We start from the raw sequence: 20,141 nt of genomic DNA, 5'->3' as shown, positions 1-20,141 counted from the left end.
TAGGAGGGCCAGCAGTCGTAATTATCTTGTGTGTCATTCCATCAGTGACGGAAGAGACTGAGAACTGCACATGAGGCTGAGTAATGTTCTAACATGGAGTTTTGGGATGAGTGGGGCACGATGAGGCATAGCCACTAGAGTGATTGGGAAAAGGCAGCCTGAAAGGAACATGCCTATTACGCAAGTGCGGTGTGTGCTTGTTTGTAGAGGTCGGCTGCGCACACAGCATGGAGCGAAATGGGGCACGCAGCGACTGTCTGTTGTTAACTTTGTCTTGGGCAACCAGCGTGGGTGAGAGAGGCGCTGGCGTAACACAAGGGACGGCGATGGCCGCCAAGTTGCTTGGCTGGTGCACAGGAGAGGGGGAATGTTTATCAACAAGCGGGGCAGCTCCATGTGTAGTGGGCGTGATCGTGCTGCATGAGTGACTGTTATTAGAGACACTGTTTGAAACATGAGGCACTGCGCGTAGTGGGTGGTTGGGCAGTGTGGAGGTCACTGAACGCAAATCGTCACACGCAATGATTGTTTTTTAACTAACCTGGTGACTGTTTGAACTGATGCTTGGCGATGAAGTTCGATCTGGTGAAGGAACTGCAGATTGCAGTTTCAACAGTGAGGTGCAGGCCTTAACAACCTTGTTGTAAGTGTGAGCAATGTGTTGTTTCAGCTTGTCATTCTCACAGCAGAGGTGCACCACTGAGTCATATTCTGAAAGTAGATTAGTGACACACATCACAATCTTGCCCGTGAGGACGGAACACTCATGTACTAAATCTCATGTTGTGGCAGAAATGGAACGAGGAGACTGGGTGCCAGAGCACGGCATCTAAGTGTTAGATGGGTGGTGTAACACTAAACACTGGACTACGTTCGGGGAGAGCTTGTAATGGGACAAAAAATCCATATCAAGGATTGGTTCATCAATGTAGAAGGTCCACAGGAAATGCAGAGAAGGGAATAGGTGCACCATCACTTTCACAGAACCGACAATTTGTAACTTTGATGCACTGACAGCTCGTAGGAGACTTTGTCAGTGAAAAGTTTGTAGGAGCCAACGATCGAGGTATGATAGACATGTCAGTGCCAGTGTCAATTAGGTAGACAAACTGTGATGAAATGTCTGTCACATATAAACAACCACTTGGCAAGGTAACCTGCACTTCTTGGCCTCAGCCCCAAAAATCTTGTGGTACCGACAGTATGGATGAGCCAGATGTGGTGGTGGCAGTGACTGTGATAGCAGGGGAGGCTTGTCCTCGTTGATCTGTTCTGAGACGTATGGAGTGTGGGCAATTCTTGAGTGCTTGGAAATAGGAGAGAGTGAACGAGTACTGCCTGGCAGCGTAGAAGGCGTGGAAGCGGACCGGGCCCTGCCCCTGCCAGCAGACAGCCGGTAAACAGGAGGTGTAGTGTCACACAGCGATGGTGGATGAGCTGGGTGTTTATGGCGCAGGAGTGCATGCAGCTGATTTGCAATGCATTAGTGAGAACTGATAGACTCGAGTGTGGCAGGAGGTGTATCTGTAGGTTGGTAGGTGACTTGGCAGACCATACCACCCACAGGGCGACGTCTGGCATTGTGTGTTCACTCACGAGTAACCTGAGGCAGTACCAAAGTTGTGAGGGAGTGTGGCCCCCAGGTATTCCTCATACATATTTTGATTATAAATATTGTTTTCTTGCTGAACTCGTACTTTGGTGGTGGTGGAGGCGAAAGTAGGAGATCACAAATTAAATCCAAGTGGTAGTGAAGGTGTGTGACCAAACATAGGAACTTGGAGTTGTCATCAGTCACTTGATGCAGCTCAAAGAGGTGCTCCACCAGTGCGAACCATGAAACTGGATTATTCTCGTATAGGGGAGGTACTTTGGGTAGGTGGACTGGAGGCGGAGACAAAGGTGGCTTCGGCATGTCTTGGAAGGCCTGCGATCCCGCTGCACAAGAGTTCATGCTGGGATCCGGCATCACCTGAGCGGAAATGTTACTAGCACAGATGTTTGGAAAAATGGCTGGTTGTAATGTCTCTGAAGATGCATGAAAACACAACGTGGCAGGCACGGTCGGTACTGTGGGAGCGAAGGGGCGAGCGGCACGTAATGAGGGCCCTTAAACTGGACTGGAAATTGCAGGAATAACGCTGACATTGTCCAACTCGGAAATGATGCAGAAGGCTGCTTTGGCAGACTCAGATGGAACTGGAGAAGGAATGAGTGGTTATATGGTCGGAAACGAAGCCCCCTGTGGGTGGGCAGGGGGGGTGGGGGTCGTGGCCTGGAGCTTAAAGTGCTAACAACAAGAGTTTTCCGAGTACACTGGCCATGCACCCTTCGTGGTAGGACCATAAAACACTGGTGAAACCTGTTGGCGGTTGCACTGATGTAGTAAAACATTGCTGGGTGAAGAAGCTATGTTAAGGGCACTCGTACCCATGTGGTCGTGAAACTGGGCCGCCAATCTGGTGGTTTGTTCTGGCGAACTGGATGCATAAAAATGTCTGCTACTGATTTGTGAGGAAGGTGAGGCTGGCGTAGCTTGGTAATAGTTGACTGTGTGTGTGTTTTGCAAAAATGGCCGTATTGCACATGGCACTACTGTAACTGACGTCCTGGTGCCTAGAGGATCAAAGCACGTGTGTGAATTTCGGTTCCTTTGAACTTCGTACAAGCAATCAATCGTCACACTATTTAGTAGATCATCCACTTCACTTTTCACTTGTTGTTGTGCTTCATCCAGCGAAACAAAACCTGAGTCCATTGTTTGAGGTAACTGCGTGACGCACGGTCGTTGTGGAGATGCTAAAGTAGAGGTTGTGTTGGCCTGGTCATAAGAGCTGGGCCTCCAAATCCTTGTAAAGAATGTGCAGTGATGTAGCCATGGCGTCTGACACAAAACCTGTTGATTCTATACGACCGGCATGGAAGTCGCAGAAGACACAGAACTTTTTTTCCAGGGTCACCAATATGGGTTTCTGGATATGGGTCATAATGTACATAATAAACAGTTCCCAAGTTTTCTATATACACATATATTTTACCCTAAAGACTGATACACATGAACACTGCATGAAATACAAAGGCAGATTGAATTAAACATGGTGGCTCGTCAGAGCAGTTAATGTTCCAAAGATTGTAATTTGTGTGGTCGATGTGACCTATCGACACCACTGTCAGTTAAGCAATGTTTTTAACTCAGACATGAAGTTCATTCTAATTACAAGAAGATGTAATTTTCCCAAAGTCAAAAGTTAATAATTAATGTATTGTAGTAGTTACATTTGAAATATAAAATGAAACATTCTTTCAAATGTAGGTTTGATTGGAGCAGTTTCCAAAAGGGACATATATTTAGAATAAGTAAAGTGTTTTATATAGATTAAATCAGGTTTTTTGTACTTCACTATAATATCAGATTGTGAAAAATAGACTATTGATTATAAGTTTACAAAATTGTGGTGTTTACAATACAGGATCTGCTAGTTCTTGTGGGAGTATATTGAGTGGTAGACAAAGGAATCTTTGTTTGGTACATTATAACAGTTATTTTGTTAGTGCAGAGTTGATGTATGAAACACCAAATTCTGTTTGTAAAGTACTGAAAATACTAACTGCCAGTATCCCTCAAACCATTCTGGTAGTACAATTTACAGAACTGATGACTAAAGAGTGAAACAGTGATGCCAGACTCTGCTCTCAATATGCCTGCATAACAACAACTGCTAAAAATGTGGAGCTATAGAAGTTGGCAGAATTCCCTTTTTTGCTCTCAGTGTTCTAAAAGTACTCATTTTCTTTCTTTTCTGTATTACATATGTATTGTTTTCTTCATCTTTCAGTGCATGTTTCCAAGTTGGTACCTGGCTGTTGATTTCCAAATGTTTGTGCTGACTACTTTTCTTATTTACATAATATGGCGATGGCCAAAAGTTGGCTGGATTATAACTGGTGTTATAGCCACCTTGTCAGTACTTATACCGTTCCTTGTCGTATACATGTGGAATATTGAACCAATTGTGAAACCATTTCCCAGGTTAGTAATTGAAAAATAATAGCAGTTGGTAATATTATTCTCTGATATCAATGATGACACCTGTTATACATATTTGCACAGGAGATCAAACATAGTCTCCTTTATTTACATTTGTCTACATTCAAACTGATATCCCATAACAATTTCTTGAATATTTTGCTTTATTGCCTTTGTTCTTTATCCTACATTTTTTTCCTTCTTTACCCATTTTTCCTTTGTATCATGGCACATTTTTATTTGTTCATGAAACATTGTCTTACATGACGGTAAATACTGCTTCATCTCTCCTTACTTGATTTATAACAGCTCTCATGTCACATGTATGCATGCAAGCAAATGAAACCCACTTTCCAGAAAATGTGGAACTGTAATTAGAACATAGTAGAACATCCAGCCTAATAATAAAGATAGATATTCTTTCAGCTCTTGTGCAACATTCTCTTCTAAAATTTAGATATTACTTCTTTACGCGAGAGCTACATTAAAATTAAAACCTAAATGTTCTGCATACTTGTATTAGTGTCATATTTCTGTACTCAGTTCAATGTGCTTTGCTCTTACAAGTATCCCTCATTGTTTTGACCTAAAGACATATTTGGCATATCTTCAGTCTGTGTTAACTTACTGAATTATTTTCTGGGCACAGCAGAAGTGACCAAGGAGAATCTTGTGCAAGCAAATAACTGTATATCTTTCACAAGCATCTTTATGATTTTGGAATACTTAAACTCACTTACCATTACATTTATTCCTTACTAGTTTTAGCAAAACTAAAATATGCATAATTACAATATAATATGCATAGAAATATTTTTCATGTAGACTTTGCTGCCTGGTGTAGATTTCAGAGTGAAGTTATGCACTCTATTGTTAAGGTATTGAAGATGTATATGCTGAAGACATCAGAGTTGCTACGTATCCAGGATCTTTTTGGTAATTTGGCAGGGCTGATAATAATTTTGTCTTTTTACATAGTCACAATACTATTGATATGAATTTTAGTACACTGGTGCACTAATTTGTGCATATTGTGAGGTTTGTATGATTGTAAATGGATCAAGGGAAAGAAGGCAATAAAATATAAGAGGTGTATAATTCTTGGAATGTTATCAAAAGGTTGCTAACTGGGAGAGTGGACTGATGATTGTTGGGTGGAAGTATGGGCTGGAAGAAACAAAATTTTTACATGGGCTTTACTTATCCTTGCCTATTCCTTACTTGAGCTGCTCCACTTGGACAATGTAGCTTTGTGCATATGTGCTTTAATGAATAACACAATTTTACAAGCTAAGGTATTAAATTTCTCACTTGCTTGATTTTAAAGAATTTTATGATCTACATGATCAGACATTTTGTAAAACTTGTAAAATTACAAGGATACATACTGCCACAAAACAAACTTATCATCCATGTACTGGAATCAAATATTCAGTATGTGGATGATACGTTCATTTTGTGGTGGCATGGCAGGAAGGAACTCTGTCATTTTCACAAATATCTCAGTGGGATCAATCCGAAGATTCAGTTTACCAGGAAGGAGGAGTGCAATGGGAGATTGAATTTTCTTGAGGTGCTAGTTTTCAAGAAAGAAGATGATAGCTTGGGCCACACCCTTTACCAAAATCCCATGCACACAGACTGTTACCTACACCAGGATTGGAACCACCATCCACAACAAAAGTGAGGCATCATAAAAAGGTTGGCAGATACAGCAAGGAAAATCTGTGAACCGGAACACTTGACACAGAATTAAAACAACTCACCAACGAATTGCTCAAGAACAGTTATTTGTTTGCTGAGGTGAAAATAGTGTTAAGACCATCACGTAAAAGTCATAGCAATGACCAAGTGCTGGTGAAATTGAAAGTTTTCCTGCCTTTCATTAATGACATTATCAACTGCAGAGGAAAAATATGAAAAATTGGAACATCATGGTAATCTATAAATACCCCCACAAAAGATACAAGATCACATAAAATCAGCCAAGGATGTTTGCCAACCACTTCAAAAAGAAGGAATTTATAGGATTCTGTGTAGTTGTGGGGAGTTGCACATGGGTAATATATAAAGAATGGCCAAGAAATGACTAGAAGAACCCAATGGCAATTGCAGAAGTGAGGAGACTGACAGATCAGTTGTGGAACATACTCTGCAGGCAAGAGACCATAACATTCATTTTAATAGGACTCAAGCACTAGAAGCCTCAAGCAGATACCATGAAAGATTATAGAGAGAGGCCATTGAGATTGTAAAGCACCCCAGGAATTTCAATAGGAAGGAGGCAGACATGAAACTGAGTGACATCTGGATTCTGGTGCTGAAGAAGATGTGTACCAGTCTTCTACCATTGAATTGTGACCTCCCCTTCTCTCTTTGCTCCATTTATTTCACTGATCTTTCCTCTTCTTTCTTCCTTCTTCATACTGCAGCTACATCTCAGGGTTTTCAATGCAGAAATGTAGTGAGAAGGGAGCACATGTGTGTGACAGTTCACGATATCATAGTGCTGTGAGGGAGTGTCACTCAGGTTTGAGAAGACTGATGACTGAAATATGAACATTTCTCAAAAGAAACTTTTAAAACTATAAATAGTAGCGTAGCTAGTACTATCTATCGCTCTACTAAACTGAATGAGCACAACTCCATTGATGAAGTTTCAACCTTGAAAGAAGTTTATTAATACCAATCAGCTGAAAAAAAACCTCATCCAATCCGGAAGTCATTCACAGTTAGAGAAATTCGTTTCTGATGTGTGTGTAGCGATCATTAATACTTAAAAGATCATTTCAGTAATTCTATCACTATGTGCTTATGAGTTGCTAAGCAACGTATCAACAAGTTGACTATACAATGATTAATATTTGTCGTATCCCAACAGTAAATCGCTTCTCGCTAGCTTTAAGCATCAAGACGATTACTATGCTGCTCATATAAGTCTTTGATAATTATTATCAAGCTAATGTCCATAAATTGCCGTTAATGTTACTGAATCACACATGCAACGATAACACCTGATGTCCAGCTGCGTATCTTGAACTCTGCGCCAATATTTGAGAATTCATGGGCAATTTGTTTGCAACAAAGTTGGGCCTAGGTTCTCTAGAATAATTTTTAAATCAATTGTGGGTTGTAAATTAACAATTCTATGCCCATTCATGAAAGTCACAGGGGATTCACACTCAACAACTACATGATCGCACACTCGAGCAACACGGAAGTTTTTTGCTTACAAAGAGAAAACATATCATGCATAATGCAACAAGGTTATTTGCTATGTCAAAGCATATTTATATCTATCTCATTAAAACTCATTACCTTTTCAATGTTGTACATAATTAAATTCTTTACTCTGTAAATAACCAATAAAATTTAAACTGAATGACATGTATAAAAATATCTCAAGTTGATACGATGTCATGGGTCACTACTGGTTTCAACTCCCCTACTCTCACGTGACGCAAAGTAGATCCGACTATATAGGACATACTCATGTAATGTTACAGAATGATAGCAACAGTGGATGAAGGCAGTCAGCAACAGCCAATTGCACTTGTGCATTGAAAACATGTGATGCCATGCCACTACACGGAAGCATGTGGAAGTGAAATTTGGCTGTAGTCAATAGTGAGTCAGGGTGTGAATCAGACATTCAAAGAAGCTATGGTCCTCCTTGAAAATTTCCTCTGCAGATGGGGATGAAACACTGAGTTTTGAGGTGAAATCCATTTGATCACAGCACAATAGCATGTAACATTTTATTGATTGTGACATTTCTGACCGTGAAAGTTTACATTTCACAGTTAGTTGTGCAAGTGTCCCCTATTACTGGGAATCAAATGTCGACCACATCATGGATTGTGTCACAGTCGGAGGGATGTCACATCAGTCATGCTCATATGTGGTCAACTCGCTATACTGAGTAACTCCTGAAGTTTCGCAGTTACATATTCAACATAATGTTTCATCCTGGGCTTGTCATATTGCTCAAAAAGTCAGGATAATTCCCAGTGATGTGCATAATGTCACCTTCAAGTGCATATTTGAGGTTATGGCCCAATCCTTTTGAGGGACCCTTCATTACAAAGACATTTTCTCAGTGACCCTAAATCACAGGTATCACCAATGAGACCTGCAGCTGACTTAAAAATGCTGGTTACCTGGTACTGCTTAGGTGGGTAGTTCTGTACTAACTTGGACATTTGCCTCTCATAACTACTGTGTAGCAGGTGGTCTTGGTGATTCTTGTGCTACTGGCCTTAACTAATAGTTTTCCTCTCTTCTATTAGAGGGTTCCTGAAATCCTTGGGTAGCCAGCACAATTTTGTCCACACTCTGCAGAACAGTGAAACTGTTGGAGACACATAGACAAAAGCTAGAAGATGTGCAGTGTCCCTTAAGCCTCATGCCTGATTCAAGTTTTACTGTAGACCAATCATTTGCTGTATTGTTAACCTTACTGCTGCCAACTGCAGCTGTCAACTGACATAATTCTGCCTGTACTACTACCAGATCAGCTCTTTGAGTTTCAAAAACAGTTGCTCCTTTTCCATAATCATGGAGTGATAAGCACAACTACTACAGTGCCAAAGGCTCATGGCATCTCCACTCAAGCTGGTTGTATCATAGCATGCAATAAGAAAAAAACATAGGCAATCTTTTTGCTGTTGACCATTTCTCAGTACTTTGCAATAGTTTCAACACCTCTCCACAGTGACAATATTTTTTTAGTCTAGATAGGTTATTTAACAAAATTATGATTGCATGACTTTTTCCTTTTTATTTAATCACATATGAAGGACACTTATACACACACACACACACACACACACACACACACACACACACACACACACACACAGGTGCACATGTGGGTGTTTTTAACAGGTGCACATGTGGGTGTTTTTGTAAAACTTAATGAATTAGCTTAACAATATGTTACAAATAATTTTCACTGGAAAATTATTTTTCCTGTGTGTGATTTCTTCAGCAGGTATTAGGATTAGTTAAGCTCTGTTGACTATACAAATATAAATGCTTTAGTAAAATAATGTACTGTTATTTTTTATTTGATGAGTAGCTCATAAATGTTTTCTTAATAAACAGGTCCTAATACAATATTGACTATTGCATAGAACAGTACTTACCTTCCATGTCCTTAGAAGAATTGCTAGTCTCACTGTTTCACACTTAATTACTGTAAACACAAGTATATCTGGTTTAAGCCGTCCATTTGACTGAGAACCAGGAGGTCATAATCAGTTCTGGGGACCAAGTTGCTAATTGTGAACGTCATTGAAGTTCTGTGAGCAAGACTGGTCCTCTCAACCTTCCCCGCCAGTCACTGAAATGATCCAAGGATGATAATATTTACTGAATATTCCATCAGTACAGGGAGGAACATAGACATATTAAAAACTGAAATACAAAATACTGATGTTACACAATAACCTTTATTTTATAGTTTGTTGTGAACCAGCTTCCAGCTCTCTACATCATTCTCTGACAACTCAAGATGAAACAAACAGTCCAAACAACATCATCAAGTGGTTTTAGCTGTACATGATATTTTTCCAGATATGCAACCTTCATGACTGAGTATCTATGCAAAAGGCACAAGCCTAATAAACATACAAAGAAGCTATGAACAGAACCAGGGACAGAGGGAAGGGGGCAGAGGTGGAGGAAGGAGTCAATGGAATACGTCTGGGGGACAGTTACACTACTTACAACGATCCTGTTTCATCCAGTACATCACAGTCACCAGTTGTATTGTCCCTATAACACGGTAGTCTTTGCGAGTACTCATTTGTGTACTATTTTGGCCTGTATGTTCTTATAATTTTAATCTTTGAGTATAATATTATGTAAGGTCTATTTATTTTTATTGTGTTTTTGTGTAGATAGATAATCGTAAAAGTCACAGGTCCTTGGAAAAACAATCTTTGTACAGTAACAAACTCTCACTGATGTCTGAACTATCTGTTTAGTCTTAAGTTGCCTGAGGGTGGCCTAGAAAGCCAAAAGCTGGTTTGCAATAAATCTTAATCTTAAACATCAGGACCATGTATTACAGTTTTTAATAACATCAAAATATGACTTTGGAGCCCAGGCAACAGGCATTATTTGACGCAACAAATGTCACAATCTGTAGTTAGTTGCTCACTGTCCTGTCGCTGTCTGCTGAAGCAGCATGTACAACATGTAAAATATGGCCTCTTGGAATATTCAGGTTGAGGAGAGCAGCAGTTTTTTTCCCTGTTGTACCTTCTGCAATTAGCTCATCATATTTGTCTACATATCAATCATTAGGCAATAGTTATTGAAATAGTAGATAAATATGTACAATTGGTCTACCTCTATGCATAAAGTGCACTATTTAGAAGAAATAATTTAATTGGATTGATAAAAAATTTACTCATGAAGCAGCAGCAGAACAGAGCCAGTGGCTCCTCCTTCAGGCAGAAGGGTTGAAGGTGAAGTGTTGTTGTTGTTGTTGTGGTCTTCAGTCCTGAGACTGGTTTGATGCAGCTCTCCATGCTACTCTATCCTGTGCAAGCTTCTTCATCTCCAAGTACCTACTGCAACCTACATCCTTCTGAATCTGCTTAGTGTATTGATCTGTTGGTCTCCCTCTACGATTTTTACCCTCCACGCTGCCCTCCAATGCTAAATTTGTGATCCCTTGGTGCCTCAAAACATGTCCTACCAACCGATCCCTTCTTCTGGTCAAGTTGTGCCACAAACTTCTCTTCTCCCCAATCCTATTCAATACCTCCTCATTAGTTACGTGATCTACCCACCTTATCTTCAGCATTCTTCTGTAGCACCACATTTCGAAAGCTTCTATTCTCTTCTTATCCAAACTGGTTATCGTCCATGTTTCACTTCCATACATGGCTACACTCCATACAAATACTTTCAGAAACAACTTCTTGACACTTAAATCTATACTCGATATTAACAAATTTCTCTTCTTCAGAAACGATTTCCTTGCCATTGCCAGTCTACATTTTATATCCTCTCTACTTCGACCATCATCAGTTATTTTACTCTCTAAATAGCAAAACTCCTTTACTACTTTAAGTGTCTCATTTCCTAATCTAATCCCCTCAGCATCACCCGATTTAATTTGACTACATTCCATTATCCTCGTTTTGCTTTTGTTGATGTTCATCTTATATCCTCCTTTCAAGACACTGTCCATTCTGTTCAACTGCTCTTCCAGGTCCTTTGCTGTCTCTGACAGAATTACAATGTCATCGGCGAACCTCAAAGTTTTTACTTCTTCTCCATGAATTTTAATACCTACTCCAAATTTTTCTTTTGTTTCCTTTACTGCTTGCTCAATATACAGATTGAATAACATCGGGGAGAGGCTACAACCCTGTCTCACTCCTTTCCCAACCACTGCTTCCCTTTCATGTCCCTCGACTCTTATAACTGCCATCTGGTTTCTGTACAAATTGTAAATAGCCTTTCGCTCCCTGTATTTTACCCCTGTCACCTTCAGAATTTGAAAGAGAGTATTCCAGTGAACGTTGTCAAAAGCTTTCTCTAAGTCTACAAATGCTAGAAACATAGGTTTGCCTTTTCTTAATCTTTCTTCTAAGATAAGTCGTAAGGTTAGTATTGCCTCACGTGTTCCAACATTTCTACGGAATCCAAACTGAACTTCCCCGAGGTCCGCTTCTACCAGTTTTTCCATTTGTCTGTAAAGAATTCGCGTTAGTATTTTGCAGCTGTGACTTATTAAACTGATAGTTCGGTAATTTTCACATCTGTCAACACCTGCTTTCTTTGGGATTGGAATTATTATATTCTTCTTGAAGTCTGTGGGTATTTCGCCTGTCTCATACATCTTGCTCACCAGATGGTAGAGTTTTGTCATGACTGGCTCTCCCAAGGCCATCAGTAGTTCTAATGGAATGTTGTCTACTCCCGGGGCCTTATTTCGACTCAGGTCTTTCAGTGCTCTGTCAAACTCTTCACGCAGTATCTTATCTCCCATTTCTTCTTCATCTACATCCTCTTCCATTTCCATAATATTGTCCTCAAGTACATCGCCCTTGTATAAACCCTCTATATACTCCTTCCACCTTTCTGCCTTCCCTTCTTTGCTTAGAACTGGTTTGCCATCTGAGCTCTTGATATTCATACAAGTGGTTCTCTTCTCTCCAAAGGTCTCTTTAATTTTCCTGTAGGCAGTATCTATCTTACCCCTAGTGAGATAAGCCTCTACATCCTTACATTTGTCCTCTAGCCATCCCTGCTTAGCCATTTTGCACTTCCTGTTGATCTCATTTTTGAGACATTTGTATTCCTTTTTGCCTGCTTCATTTACTGCATTTTTATATTTTCTCCTTTCGTCAATTAAATTCAATATTTCTTCTGTTACCCAAGGATTTCTATTAGCCCTCGTCTTTTTACCTACTTCATCCCTCAAAGCTACCCATTCTTCTTCTACTGTATTTCTTTCCCCCATTCCTGTCAATTGTTCCCTTATGCTCTCCCTGAAACTCTCTACAACCTCTGGTTCTTTCAGTTTATACAGGTTCCATCTCCTTAAATTCCCGCCTTTTTGCAGTTTCGTCAGTTTCAATCTGCAGTTCATAACCAATAGATTGTGGTCAGAATCCACATCTGCCCCTGGAAATGTCTTACAATTTAAAACCTGGTTCCTAAATCTCTGTCTTACCATTATGTAATCTATCTGATACCTTTTAGTATCTCCAGGATTCTTCCAGGTATACAACCTTCTTTCATGATTCTTGAACCAAGTGTTAGCTATGATTAAGTTATGCTCTGTGCAAAATTCTACAAGGTGGCTTCCTCTTTCATTTCTTCCCCCCAATCCATATTCACCTACTATGTTTCCTTCTCTCCCTTTTCCTACTGACGAATTCAGTCACCCATGACTATTAAATTTTCATCTCCCTTCACTACCTGAATAATTTCTTTTATCTCGTCATACATTTCATCAATTTCATCATCATCTGCAGAGCTAGTTGGCATATAAACTTGTACTACTGTAGTAGGCATGGGCTTTGTGTCTATCTTGGCCACAATAATGCGTTCACTATGCTGTTCGTAGTAGCTAACCCGCACTCCTATTTTTTTTATTCATTATTAAACCTACTCCTGCATTACCCCTATTTGATTTTGTATTTATAACGCTGTAATCACCTGACCAAAAGTCTTGTTCCTCCTGCCACCGAACTTCACTAATTCCCACTATATCTAACTTTAACCTATCCATTTCCCTTTTTAAATTTTCTAACCTACCTGCCCGATTAAGGGATCTGACATTCCACGCTCCAATCCGTAGAATGCCAATTTTCTTTCTCCTGATAACGATGTCCTCTTGAGTAGTCCCCGCCCGGAGATCCGAATGGGGGACTATTTTACCTCCGGAATATTTTACCCAACAGGACGCCATCATCATTTAATCATACAGTAAAGCTGCATGTCCTCGGGAAAAATTACGGCTGTAGTTTCCCCTTGCTTTCAGCCGTTCGCAGTACCAGCACAGCAAGGCCGTTTTGGTTAATGTTACAAGGCCAGATCAGTCAATTATCCAGACTGTTGCCCCTGCAACTACTGAAAAGGCTGCTGCCCCTCTTCAGGAACCACATGTTTGTCTGGCCTCTCAACAGATACCCCTCCGTTGTGGTTGCACCTACGGTACGGCCATCTGTATCGCTGAGGCACGCAAGCCTCCCCACCAACGGCAAGGTCCATGGTTCGTGGGGGGAGGTGAAGTAGGAGTACTGAAGGAAAAGGACTGGAGAGATTTAGAAAAAGGGGTACATTTTAGTGAAATCGCCCAGAACTGTGTGTCAGGGGAGACTTACCACATGGAATGAGAAGGAATGTCTTTCCTTCTCATACCACGCAATTAGACTCCCCTGACCTGCAACTCTGGGTGACTTTCTTCAAATGTACCCCTCTTTTCTAGACCTGGCTCCAAAAGCTTGTCTGATTACAACCTTCTTTTATGTGTGTGTTTTGCTGCCACTTGGTGAGTAGATTTTTTGTCCATCTAATTAAATTATTTTGTAATTGGTTGTTTTTGTTGTTACACTACATAGGTGGTTGTACTCATCATAACTGTACCAGAAAATCATACATGATTGTTTAACATAATGAGAGAAAAGAACTGTTATCCTTTGTTCTTTTAATATATGATAGGCACAGATGCCTCTCACTGTGTGCAATATTGCATTACAGAACTACTGTAATATAAAAAATTTAAAGAATGAAAATAAAAATAAAAAACATTCCTGACCTACAATGAAATCATGTTGTTTGTATTTTATTTTAGGAATTTCAAAGATCCAAGAGAGGACAAAACATTTCAAATAGCTTATGTAACTACACATACTAGAGCCGCTCCATATATCATAGGAATGATATCTGGCATTCTCACTCATAAGGGAATTTCAGCTGCATTTAAAGTCCCTATGGTGAGTATCTCTTAATATCATAGTACTATCTCATAATGATAATGAATTGATCCAATGTACTTGTATTTTTATTTACTTGTCAATTATTTTTATTAAGAGCTTCATTTTGTGACCATGAGAAAAAGATAGAATAATCAATGAAAGGGTAACATACTGTGAATCAAAGTATGAAATGTCAGAAGTTTGAAGTGGTATGAGAGCTAAAAAATCTGAAAGGCTCACTCTATATACAGTAGGTGTCAGTGAAGTGTAATAAAAAGAATGTAAGATGAATATTGGGTAATATCAACAGCAGCAGAAAAACACATTACATGAGTAGAATTCCTTATTAATAGAAGAGTGGGGTAAAGAGTGAGTTATTGCAAACAGTTTAGTGATAGGGTTGTTGTCATCAGAACTGACAACAAGCCAACACCAACAACAATAGTTCAGGTATACATGCCAATGTCACAGGCATAACATGAGGAGACATATACAGATGAATGGGCCATAACCAGAAGAATTGGATATTGCACAAAACATATTGACTTTGGGTGAATCTTATACATGTTCAATGCTTTCCCACTAAGGTAGAAAGTTGCTTCATCTCTGAACAAGACATTTTGTACAACATTCTTATCCTTGTCAATAACATTCTGAAGCTTCTCAGAAAGTATCACATGTTTGCGTTGTTGGCATGACCTAGAGCCCATAACAGCTATAACTTGTGTGGCTTCATAACCAAATGATGTCTCAAAACATGCCAAATTGCTGTTGTAGGCAGTTGTAACTCTGAATTGGCATGACAAGTTGATTTTGTATGATGTTGTTGGAAGGCAGATTGAATGCATGTGATGTTTTAATCCAAAACATGAGGGTGGCTAGAACTCTTTCCTTTAATAAATGTCTTGTGTATACAGACTGTCAACAGCATCTCCAAGTGTTCCATCCATTTGGAGGATCAGTTTTGTACCTCAATCTGAAAAGTCTTTGCACTGTAATAATGGAGGTGCACTTCATAATCTCATGAACATAAAATGATTTCTGCTGCAGAGCTGCCATTTGAAACATGTGACAGTAACCAAGCAAACGGAAAACAACCAACACCTAACAGCAATGAATATAAACTAGACAATGTACTCATTCCACTCATTCCTCCAATAACCAAGCTGTGATGCAGCAATCAATAGTTTTGGCTACATAGTACTATGTAATATGTATATTCTTTTTGAACCATCCTGTAAATATGAAGTGCAGGGAAGCCAAGATAAAATGACTGCAGAGAAAACTTGATGAAACTGAAAAAAGAAATAGTCATAGAAGGACTGGTTCAACTTGACAAAACTCAAAACAGCCTGCACTGAAATTAAAAGCAAAGGCATCAACATTAAGAGTTCAATGGGAATCCCACTGCTAGGTGCAGAGGAGAGCATAGGTAGGGAGAAAGAGTAGACTGAAGGCCTGTATGGAGGAGAGAAGTTGTCTGATGATGTGACTGAGGAATAAATGCGAGTTGATATAAGCGACACTGGGGAACTAGTAATACATCTACATCTACATCTACATTGATACTCCGCAAGCCACCCAACGGTGTGTGGCGGAGGGCACTTTACGTGCCACTGTCATTACCTCCCTTTCCTGTTCCAGTCGCGTATGGTTCGCGGGAAGAACGACTGTCTGAAAGCCTCCGTGCGCGCTCTAATCTCTCTAATTTTACATTCGTGATCTCCTCGGGAGGTATAAGTAGGGGGAAGCAATATATTCGATACCTCATCCAGAAACGCACCCTCTCGAAACCTGGACAGCAAGCTACACCGCGATGCAGAGCGCCTCTCTTGCAGAGTCTGCCACTTGAGTTTATTAAACATCTCCGTAACGCTATCACGGTTACCAAATAACCCGGTGACGAAACGCGCCGCTCTTCTTTGGATCTTTTCTATCTCCTCCGTCAACCCGACCTGGTACGGATCCCACACTGATGAGCAATACTCAAGTATAGGTCGAACGAGTGTTTTGTAAGCCACCAAATAGAGACAGAGTTTAACAGAGCTTTGGGAAACTTGCATTGAAATAAGGCAGAAAGAATAATAACATTCCTCTGAGACTTACGAATTTCCTAGAGAAGTCCCAACTAAATGACTATACAAGATGGTGTGCAAAATGTATGAGTCTGGAGACATACCATAAGACTTTTGGAAAAACATCACCCACACAATTGCAAAGATAGCAATGGCAAAAAGTGCAAGAACTATCTCACAATCAGCTCAGTGGCTCAGGCATCAAACGTAAGAAAAATTGAAATATGTTCAAAGGATTTGTCAAATAATAAAATGTGATTGAGAATGTAAAATGATGCAAGATATTCAAAATTCTGAGAAAATAGTAGTAAGATATTGGGAAATATGGATAATATATACAAGAATCAAGTGAGAACAATAAGAATGGAAGATCAAGAACAATGTGCTCAGATTAAAAAGGTTGAAAGACAGGGATTAGCATTCTGTTCCTAGTGTTCAATCTACACTTCAAGGAAGCAATGACAGATATAACAGAAAAGTTCATGATTGAGATTAAAATTCACTGTGATTGCTGATGACATGTTATCCTCAAAGAAAGTAAGAATGACAGGATGTGTTGAATGGGATGAACAGTCTAAGGAGCACAGAATATGAACTGAGAGTAAACCAAAGAAAGACAAAAGTAATGAGGAGTAGCAGAAATGAGATTGATGATGAACTTAACGTCAGAATTGGCAACCATTACGATGATAAATGTAATAAATTCTGCTACCTTGGAAGCAAATTAACACATGAAGAACAAAGTAAGGAGCACGTAAGAAGTGTACTGGTATACTAGGCAAAAGAAGTTTACTGTGCTGGCTGTTTAGTTCTGACGATTCCCAAATGTCCTCTATGTAAAAGTTTCAAAACATTTTGCTGCAGTTATGTGGAAATCATAACTCACTTTTATTCATTACGAATACACAATAAAATTACACAATTCTGGAGAGAAAGGTTGTTGTGATGACTATGGCATTTTCATGCTATTGCTCCTGGAATGGATTTTGGATTACTAGGCCAACTCATCCAAATTTAGTACCTGAGCAATCATAGTGACTGATCCTGTTCAGTAACTTCTTGTACAATCCACCGACAATCAGTGGGAAAAGCTTGCAGTGGTTGCAAATTAAACTGATTAATTTGAAGATAAGACACTTCTGATTCTTTGAAGTCCGGTTAGCTTCCCATGGGTAAGTGAGGCGTAGAGTCTGCTTTTGCATGCTATGCTGTGGAATGGTAAAGAAATTCATACTGATAATTAGAAGTAATGACCATTGTTGCAGCATTGTTGCTGCTGTACAGTCAGGCATATCTTTTGTAGGATGAAACAGAGCAGTCACTAGAAAAAATTTTCTGCCATGGAGACTTTGATGAAATTTTGTAATGGTATATAATTTCTAGGACTTCCTTTTCTAGCCGACTGTGATGCAGAACCTTTCATACATGGTCACTGATGTCTCTCACATAGTGACACATGTTGTATGTGCCATTGTAGTAAGTGATTGATCAGTAAGCAACAGCAGACTGGCTTCATGTACCCAGGGGTAGTGCCTTCCTGCAATGAAGTATTAAGGCTGCACGGCAGATCTCTTGTGACCAATTTTTATGCTGTTAAAATGGGGTCAGTAGTTTTGCTGGTTGGTGAACACAGACAGTCCACCAGTCTGGAATGACTGGCAACCAGGCCTTAGGTAACTTGTTGCCATCCTCTCTATCATGCTGTTAGGGCATTTCGATAATAGAAGGTAATGTCACCAGACACTTTAATTTTTTTACAAACACCATCACCTCTAAACCATGCAGCAATGGACACTGACTCATTTATTTTATGATGATTGCTGGTTGTAACAACAAAGGGCATCATAGATGTAAAATACAACTGACCCATGTCCCGTTTGGGCACATCGTTCACTTGAAATGTGCAATAAGCAATCACATCTCTTCTATTAAAAGTCTCCAGCCCTACAAATACCTGCAAAACAACTGTGTCACTTTTGGCTGGCTTTCACTGTATCACCAGAATACTGCACAATTGCAACACTTATCAAACCATTACCATGATAAGCTGTATCATTCTTTGTAACTGTAAAGTTAAAAACACACCTGCAAAACATGGACAGGCCCTGTTGAATCAATTGTGCTCTGACTTAACTACTCATAGTAGCTTCTGTATCATCAGTGGCCTTATACACCATCAGCCGAGAATGCCTAAATCTCCTCCTATAACATGTCATCTCCATTCACCGTCCAATGCTGTTGCATATGCAGCTGCACAATGACTGACACTGTCTTTGCAGATTCATTGTTCATACAGCCTTGCACCAACCTTTGGTCTTATCAACTTGTGGCTGCAAATAAAACTGCACACCAACCTAAATAAAACTAGTGAGTCATGTGCCACACTCAAAGTGAGGTCAGCACAATACTGCACATCACACAAACAGCATCTCAGGGTGCCCCTGAGAGCTACAATGCCAAGAAGAATCGCTTCTTGGCTTTTGACAAGATCTATGTATAGTATGCATTTAAAAAAAAAAAGAAAAAAGAAAAAAAAAGAAAAGAAAAAGAAATCTCACAGGAGGTAAGGAAAGGAAAATTATTTCAGTTTCAATAATAGGAGGTAAATTCACAAGAAACTAATTTTTTTATCTCTCCTGGGTTTTTTTGTAAAAGAAAAAAAAAAAAAGGAGAAAAGGAAAAAGAAAGAAAAGAAAATGTATACTACACATTGATATTGCAGGAAGTTGATAAGGCCAAAGGCTGGCACAAGGCTATATCAATAATGAATCTGGAGAGACAGCATCAGACCTCATGCAGCTGCACGTGCAACAGCACTGGATGGTGAACGGAGATGCCATCCTATAGGAGGAGATTTACGCATTCTCGACTGATGGTGTATAAGGGCATTGATAATGCTGAAGTTTGTGACTCAGGAGTTGTTTAGTATTTCAATAGCCTCTGTTATTTTTGCTGCTGCATCCTTGGCCACTGAACACGCAAACGAGGTTCTAGAAGGCTGATAGAATGGACACATTCCTGGTGGTGTTCAGCTATAGCTGATTTGTTGTTCTGTTCTAGTCACACGTAACATTTATGCTCTGACATGTGATTGCTAATGGGTCTCCTGGTTTCACCAACACAGACTTCACCGCACTCACACTGAAGTTCATAGATGTTTGCAGTGTTGAGAGCATTCATGGGATTCTTAGTGGGCCTCAACAGATCTAGGATCTTGCAGCCACTCTGGAATATGAATTTGATTACTCTGAGATGCAGAACTTTATTACAGCTGCCTTCCAATCAGTCACCATAATAGCACTGGAATAGCCTACCATACAGCCAATGCCCTCCATAGTTACCCCCCTTCAAATCGTCCAATGACATCCAAGATATGTGACATCAGTTATCATCAGATAATTGAAACAGACAGTGTATAATGACAGATATTCAACAGCATCCAGCAGTGAACCACCCTCAGAGGACAGAAGACAGTCAGTCAAAACATTGTCAATTTAATTGCTTTAGTATTTTGTAATAATGTGGCCTAATACCCAAAATAATGACACTGGCCATGGAAGCCTATGAACTGTTGAAGATGTCAAACACAGA

At 39.8% G+C, this 20,141-nt stretch overlaps 1 protein-coding gene across 1 annotated transcript in view; it reads left to right on the top strand.

The window, feature by feature from the left end:
* Nucleotides 1-20,141, top strand: part of LOC124777269 (nose resistant to fluoxetine protein 6-like) — a 189,703-nt gene that overhangs the window by 123,883 nt on the left and 45,679 nt on the right. Inside the window, exons 9-10 of the mRNA XM_047252601.1 lie at nucleotides 3,837-4,030; nucleotides 14,352-14,493. Coding sequence (XP_047108557.1) covers nucleotides 3,837-4,030; nucleotides 14,352-14,493 — 336 coding nt within the window. The remainder of the gene's footprint in view (nucleotides 1-3,836; nucleotides 4,031-14,351; nucleotides 14,494-20,141) is intronic.

This window comes from Schistocerca piceifrons, chromosome 2 (assembly GCF_021461385.2).
Source record: "Schistocerca piceifrons isolate TAMUIC-IGC-003096 chromosome 2, iqSchPice1.1, whole genome shotgun sequence".
Classification (NCBI taxonomy): Eukaryota; Metazoa; Arthropoda; class Insecta; order Orthoptera; family Acrididae; genus Schistocerca; species Schistocerca piceifrons.
Note: the sequence above shows the minus strand (reverse complement) of the source record. Positions and strands in the feature narration are given on the sequence as shown.